Here is a 7957-nt window from a genome sequence, read left to right as displayed (position 1 = left end):
ATATTAATGTCCCTTCTATTATCCTGGCTTACATATGAAAACTGCCTAGGGTAGGGAACCCCTATTAGTATTGGTGGCTGTGCTAAATGCTATGAAATAAAACGTCTACTGACGTAAAAAGTTTCCTCACACTGGAACAATATCTGTCTGTTTTCATGAAAGAGCACAGGGAAGTAGAATTCCACATTTTGTTACATGTGAATTTCAGCTTTTCCGCTGCTTTGTCGGGCTGTCATCCCATCATAAGTCTGCTGTCATCAACACCGAGCATAGCAGGCTGTTGGCACACAGCTGTTAAATTGTATATCAAGATGAGGTGGGAGTGACAATATGGTGCAAACTGCATCCATGATGCTGCAGTTTATGGCTCTCTGTGGTGTCAGAGTATGTGTACCCTCAGAAGAAACACTGCAGGAGGTCTTTTACCCCGTCCTGACCACTGTGGGTATACGATGTAAGAATGGTTCATGCTATTTTGATCTACATAAATCTTTTCTTCAGCTAACAACATCACCCTTCTGATCTTCCAGAGAAGGAACTGCACCCTGTCCAAATCCAACCCCTCCTATCTCTGTGGCTGACAATCTTGTTCTGTTCTTCATTGTGGTTCTTCAGCAGAAGCTGTTTTGGAGTTACGAGCCACGGTGCAGCCTGAGTGACAGTTTTAACTACGGAGCCTACAATGCATCAACATGGCTGGTGGTTATGCTTACAGTGGAACGTTTTTGTTGCCAGCCACTCATGGAAAAATGAAACTAAAATCTCCACTACCAGATGTGCAGCTTGGACAATAACAACCATCTTTGCCCTTAGTCATCTTTTTACTCTTCTTTACTACTGGCCTAATGTCTCAGCCCATGAGAACAAGGACGAAAAAATCTGTGGTTCTTTCCGTGAACATGAGTGTTGTGCTGCTATTTGTCATCTCTCAAATAATTATGCTCTGCACTACTGACATGTACACTCTGGATTGCAATGAAATGAAATATCTTTGGCACCAGAACAACAAAACAGTAACACCATCATTCAGCTTTTAAAATATGACAATGGATTCAATTTATTATATGAATGGCCAATGGTTTGTTGTTGTTAACAATAAAGTGACTTGAAAGTCAGAAAACAGAGGCTACAGCAGTTTGGAAAGTTACTTCTTCTTGCCGCTTTTGGGAGCTTTGTCGAGTCCTTGGATGAACTTGCGAGGAATTTGATAATGATCTAAAGTTTAAAAAAAAAAAAAACTGAATTAATTTGCGCACATAAAGCAAAGGTGACCAAGATATTTTGGTTTTATTAGGTTCCATACCGAGCAGCAAATTGCCAACTTGATGAATCTGGTTGCCTTGGATCTGGACCACGACTTTGTCCTTGGCTCCGGGGACAGGATGTAAGACAGAACTGGCCTGGACTCTATGCTGCAGAGCAGTGGCTACAGCCGCAGGATCCAAACCATACACTTCAAGGTTCTTTATTAGAGTCACCTATAGGTAGCACATGGAAACAATTAGTCTTAGATCAATAAGTCAGCTGATATGACATATGAGGAAATAGTAGTCAAGAGGTAGCAAGGGAGTGGAGTACAACAACAGTATAAGATGACACTAGAAGGTGGGTTGCCCTGAAATGTGGTAAAAACATTGCTTCCCTTAAGATGAATTACCATAACTTTGCTAAATCCCTTAAATTGTCATGTCATGTTAGGTCAAATCCAAGTCATTTCAATTTACAGCTTAAAGTGAGGTGTTCTTGCAGATTAACTACTGTCTGCTAAAGCATCACCTGCCAAACTCAGCTTTACACATGCCTCCATCTCCACACCCATTTTCAAATTACTCTGGGGTTTGGTGGAGTCTAAGATGCTGCGAAGAGAGCTTGAGCATTCACACTGACCTTCCGAACAGCTACGGGTAACATCATTAAGGGTCTATCCATCTTTTTATGCAGCCAATGGCTTTTATGATCACAAACCTGATGTTCCATCACTGCTAATTAAAATGTTTGCATGCCACAATGCAAAGGTAATAAGACAAACATGGTAATCAGCATGCATGCTTTAAAATAGCTGCAAAAGTTGTCACCTTCTTATTGGAGCCTCGAGATGCCACTGAGATGTCTATGGGCTCAATGTGGCCTTTTTTGATTATAGGCGCTTGTCCAGGGAACACAACTTGATAGCACTCCTGCATTTTTCCCAATGTCCTGTTAAAGACAAGTTTAACTGTTAAACTGGAGTCACATTTACAATGTCTCCTCCTATGTTTCCCTTGTAGGCCAGAGGAGAGCAGTGCAACAGGTAAGTCTGTTTAGAGGTTCTTTTAAAAAATAAGTCTTACCTGGTAAAGAGGTCATCCCATTTGAGAGCCTCAACCTCCTGGTACTCTGATTTCTCCAGTAAGCAGTCACATAAAGTGGGGTTTATAGTCACATAACTGGTGAAGAGGATGAATGGCATTAAACATGCAACCTTTTTAAACAAAACCCTCTTTATCAGTATATGCACAAAATTTCATGACACCAAAAATAAACATGATATTTATCTTTAGTTCAGGAGTCACACTGAAACATTTTAGCTGCTGATGACATTACATGAGCTAATCAGCTCTGTATTTGTGTAGTGGCCATTAAGGCTTATTTTAACATTTAGAAATCAAAAAAACAGGTCTTCCATTTTTTAGTTTCAGAGGTAAAGCCAGGTCATTAATAAATTCTACAATTGTCCTAACAAAATATTAAACATGTCTAAGATTTTAAAAAATCCACTCTACATTTAAATAACAGCTGGAATTTAAGCGTCGTCTTACTTCTTATTGTTTTCATCAACCAGTTCATTCTTCTTCACATACTCCGTGATAATACTTCTTACTTCAGCAGGATGCAGTGTTGTTCCTTTCCTGTAGAGCATCAAACGCACACAGCAGCACTTCAAAAACATACAAGTGAAGGTTTTTTCAGCTTTGCCTGTTGGAATGTTTCGCCAAAAAAATATGACTTTAATAGATGAATTTTAATACTTATTTACATTGCTGTCAAACTGCAAAGCATTAAAATGACAAAGACTCGGCTTCCCTAGAGCTCCGCTTTCAGTGGAAAAAAACGACCACCGGTACAGAAAGATGTTCCCTTACTAAATTTATATGATATAAGATTCATGTTGAAGAAAGAAAAGTGTAGATTGAATTTAGTTTATCACCCTTAGTTTCATGGTGTGGGGATAGTACATTTTCATATACAAAAAAGTATCAAATACAGTCATGTCTAACATTATCAGTAAACCCTGTACTTTTGCTACGACAACAGGTAATAATATCTGTGCTGAAAATGGCTAATGCAAAGAAACATGACAGGTACACTACTTTGTTGCCCGACATCTATGACGTATGTAACGGAACATGAGCAAACTAAGTAATTTCAGACACAGCTGAAGACCAAAAAAAGTGTTTGGTTTTTGTCATGGGAATATTTTTTTATCCCTTCAGAGGAGGTCAGAGGTCGAGGTCAGTTATAGTGCAGCCCTCCTGGAACTGCTGGAGATTCAGTGTCTCCTCTAAGTAAACACAAGCCCCACATTTCCCTGCTATGTTCTCCTGCTGTCTGAGTCATGAGGCTGCATGAAGAGGCAGGGTTAGGAAAACACCCATGCACACACACACACCTCTTGTTTGCATCCAAAAAGAGAGCCTCCAGCCGAGCAGACACAGAATACAGAGTTGTGATCTCCGGAGGGTGGTACGGTACTTCTCCTTCCTCTCCATCCGGCACCAAAGGTGCTGCAACATCCATCTCCTCTGGAACAATGAAGGAACGGAGTCTGTAAAATATTAAAGCAATACAAAGCAAAAATCACAATGTGAATGTGGGTGTGTTGGGAGTTGGAATTTCTTTAAGTTAAGGCTGGGCTTGACTCACTCTGGATTTTTCCAGTCCACCTCCACAATGCTCTCCACACCCTTGGTGAGTTCTTTCACTTGCACAACATTATACTGCTGCTGCATGGCCTGTAGAAACTTGGACAGCTGTTGGGGGAAAAAAAACATACTGAAACAGCTATATACATTTTAATTATACATGTAAAACATAATATTCTGCACAAGTGAAGTACCTTTTTATAGCTGGATCTCTTGATATCAAGTTGCTTTCCACTTGGACTGAAAAATATACGTTTTCAGTACTGATAATTTAATGTCACCTTATCATTCTTAAAAAGATGAAATGTACTGTACCAGCAGGTGAACATGTGATTGCGGAGAAATGTACTGGTCAGCAGAGGGAGCTCAGACTTCTTCACCTTGCTCTTGAGGGCATGCAGGAAACACCGCATCAGTAGCGCGTCCATTATCTCTGTGAAATCGGAGTATTACCTGCGTCACTTCCTTATTTTCCCTCAAACAATGCTCCCATTTTGCTTACACCAAAAATATCTTGTTCTTCACTTAAACCACCATGTGGCCTCAAAAATGACCCACGGAGCCCTCAAGCCTGCCACAGATCCATAATAATTGCCATAATTAGATTTGAATTAAGGATAATGGTGCTTATGAAGATGTAGCTGAGTCTTATTAAAAGAAGATTCAATATAACTTTGGTGGAAAAAAAACTTCAATAACAAATCAACAACCTTTTTATTAACTCTTGCACTTCTCTACAACCAGACAGATGACACTAACTCTGGTACCTTGTGGTGTTTTCTGGCCATCTGTGTAATCCTCCTCTTTCTCATTGGCTTTTTCACTTTTCTCTTCATCCTGTTCAGCTAGATGCAGCTCCTCAATACCACAAGAGGTTTGATCAGTGACTGTTTCACTGACACCGTGCTGCTCCTCTGCACACTTCTCAACCTCCTCCCCCTTGTCCTCGCTGTCCTCGCCTTCATCTCCATTCAACTCTTGTCCTTCACCTTCTTCATCCGGTAAAGAGGGAGGACCTGACTTATCCCCAAAAGCCCTAAAAAAAGGACAGACACAAATTACTTGACTAGAAAGTTCCATTACGAACACCGAATACATAAGTTGTTGTCAAGAGCACCACTAGTAGCAACAAAAGCATGTTTAACAGACAAAGTGATGTGAATCACGTCATCAAACAAGTAGAGATCTTTCCCACAACAAACAAACAATTTCAAAATCATAAAAAAGGCGCACAAAGATAAAAGGTAATCACCAGAGATAGTCCATATATGTGTGGATGACACAAACTCCTCTCCCTTTCATACCCAAACTGTACATCTCAGCACTGGACACTGCAGCTGTGCCAACTGCAACAGGAGCTCTGCAAACAAACAGAATAAAAGTGCCACAGTTAAATCTGTGAAGAACGTGGGAGAAGTACTCCCAATAATTATTAATACATACCTATTGTTCACTATAGTAATACCACAGCAGTCCCCCTGTTTGACCTCTGGGATACCGCATGAGGGCACCACCACGCCTGGCAGCATTAGATCTTTGGAGAAGCACTGTTTTGAATCATTTTTGCTTTTAACCAGTTTAAATATGCCTAACATTCACACATGCTCTAGATAAAAAGAAAGAATACCTGCCCCTCCAATCAGCTTCTGAAGGACAGGATGCCATGTCCTGAACGTTGGTAAGAGCGAAGGGTACCGCCAAAGCACATATACTGAAAAATATGACAATACACAAGTTTCATTTTTTTTCAATCAGTCATCCCTCTGTAGAGTCACTGCTGCTTTATTACCTGTAGGAAAAAGTCGTTTCTCCAATTCAAAGAACAATGGATTTTTGTGTAGAACATAAACTGTCACAGCTTCGCCTTTGTGTGCGTAAATCTTCACAACATTTAATTCCTCTTTGTTGGGGACCAATTCAGACAGCTCCTCAGCACACAGTGAAGGAAAGGCTGCGGATATGTCTGCTTTGAGCTTTCTCCTAGAATAAGCAAACATGTTTTAATTAAAAGTTTAGTCTTCACTGTTTAATCAAACACAAGCATTCCACCTTATTTTGTGTTGTCAATCGATAATATTCTAGCCAAATGTCTACTACTACTACTACTATTGATATTGCTAGCTGATGATGAACAACTTTAATAATGTCTGCCCATAATAGACGGCTCCCTTTACTGACACTTCACATTACATCTTAGACAAACATGCTCTAGGAGTTAAAGTCTGCTGGGGTCTAATTGCTAGACAGCAAGCTTATATGTTTACGGCTGTTTTCATTGACGTCTACATACAAAAAAATGACACAAATAACAGAAAATAACTAATAACTACAAGCATAGGTGTGGGTTAGGGTGTCAGCAGGCAGCAGTACCAACTCACCGGTCTGATCCTTTGATTACGGTGTTAGATTTGACACGAAACGGTTTGGCAAACATTTTTTCACAAAATAAACGAACGCTACTGCGAGGAATTCAGCATGTCCGCCTAAAAAATATCATCTCTACTGTTTGGTACAGCAGCAGAGATATTACAATGTAACCAGCTGCTGCACACGATAATTTGCAAGCTATATTTATAATATTGTTTTACTGTTGTCAGCTGTCCCTCGTTTGGATAAGATGGTCCGACACATGTTTATTTCCGACGTGAAACGGTAACTCAACAGAGCCATACAACATTGGTTCCGCAGGACACGTGAGGTCTTTGAATGCGTTTTTCTTTGACCTGTTAAACAAACATTATCATACACAGGCAGTAGAAAACGCATAAAAAATATATGCCAGCATTCCAAAAACACCAAACTACTGCCCGAAGCATTATGGTAAGTACTTGTATTAATGGCAGTAGTGTTAATGGTTACAGTTTATTTAAAATTTCTTACCTTTTATTAACATTTTCACTGCTCTGTTTAAAACACAAGTGGTAACCGTACATTTTTTTTACGCAAGCAACGAAAGTTGTACTTATGTTTGCTTCGTCTGACACTGCAAATAAGTAAAAAAGCAGAAGGAACTAAACAAAAAATGCTGAAATGTTTGTTTGTCTACTGTCTCTGTGTAATTTTGATTTATTATTCAAATAGTTTCGCCCCCTATTTGTAACGTGAGATTGTTAACTGTGTTTGCTTGCTCGTTGTTGTTAGCAGAGCCTCATCGCTGCTAGCTAACCGACTTCTTTCAAAAACAAGCTAGCACTACTTTTCACGGTTTGTTGGAATATATCGTTAACTTAACTTTATTGTGAGAATTGATTCCATAGTAAAAGTTCATTCAACTTGCCTCTGAGCATTAACATCAATGGTTTTATAGTTACATTGGCTTTGTAGGCATCCGTAGACAGAAAGGGTGCAATAATATTTTTGACCACACATCGTGACTGGCGCTGTTTCCGCCATTTAATGGCGGCGTGGTGTTGTTGGTGTGTACAATATTGGTGTGTAAAAATATTCTGGCTGAGATTACATTTTCAAGCATTCACAAATGGCTAGGCTAAAAAAACTGCCACTGCAGTTCCTCAAATTGCCCTATTGAGGTTGGCTCCAAAAACTAGTCAATTCTATATGTTTACAGCATGGTATGATTTTGATCTCTTCACATTATTTTGTCTTTCATTATATCTCCTGGTTACATTAGAGCTTAAGTTATAAACTATCATACGTCATAAATTGTGTGTGCTCCTCATGTTCTAAATTGTCAGATAACCATTACATGTGCAGACTCAGACAAAAAGGCAAGGGTGGCAAAGGCATTGCCCTGAACTTCAAAACAGCTCTTCAGGAAACACTGCCAACACAGAAAGTTCATCCACCTTTATAGTCTTTATGCTAATACACATCATCATATTTACATCTAACGGGTCTTTATCTCCTTGAAGAATACTATGTGATTAAGTGTAGGTCTCCACATTAGAGGAAAAAAATGTGCATGTAGCTTGATAGATATATATTCAGTAGTTTTGCAATATTCAGTTAAGCTAAGCTTAAGTTGGTGATTATTTTTTTTGCGTGATCATATGAGATTCCCCAATACTGTTTTTTTAATAGATTGTTCATTCTTT

The 7957-nt window shown here is 39.3% G+C and overlaps 1 protein-coding gene across 1 annotated transcript; it reads right to left on the bottom strand.

Annotated features, from left to right (window-relative positions):
- Window positions 1-1025: 1025 nt before the first annotated feature.
- Window positions 1026-6536, bottom strand: eif2d (eukaryotic translation initiation factor 2D). The gene is made up of 15 exons (XM_028410066.1): window positions 6281-6536; window positions 5692-5882; window positions 5530-5613; window positions 5346-5436; window positions 5155-5262; window positions 4670-4938; window positions 4218-4335; window positions 4097-4142; window positions 3904-4010; window positions 3650-3805; window positions 2799-2888; window positions 2331-2426; window positions 2076-2196; window positions 1304-1478; window positions 1026-1215 (listed from the first exon to the last, which is right to left on the bottom strand). The coding sequence occupies exons 1-15, from the start codon at window positions 6334-6336 to the stop codon at window positions 1145-1147; spliced, it is 1779 nt and encodes a 592-aa protein (XP_028265867.1). The 5' UTR covers window positions 6337-6536; the 3' UTR covers window positions 1026-1144.
- Window positions 6537-7957: the final 1421 nt, after the last annotated feature.

Source organism: Parambassis ranga, chromosome 7, assembly GCF_900634625.1.
Source record: "Parambassis ranga chromosome 7, fParRan2.1, whole genome shotgun sequence".
Taxonomy (NCBI): Eukaryota; Metazoa; Chordata; class Actinopteri; family Ambassidae; genus Parambassis; species Parambassis ranga.
Note: the sequence above shows the minus strand (reverse complement) of the source record. Positions and strands in the feature narration are given on the sequence as shown.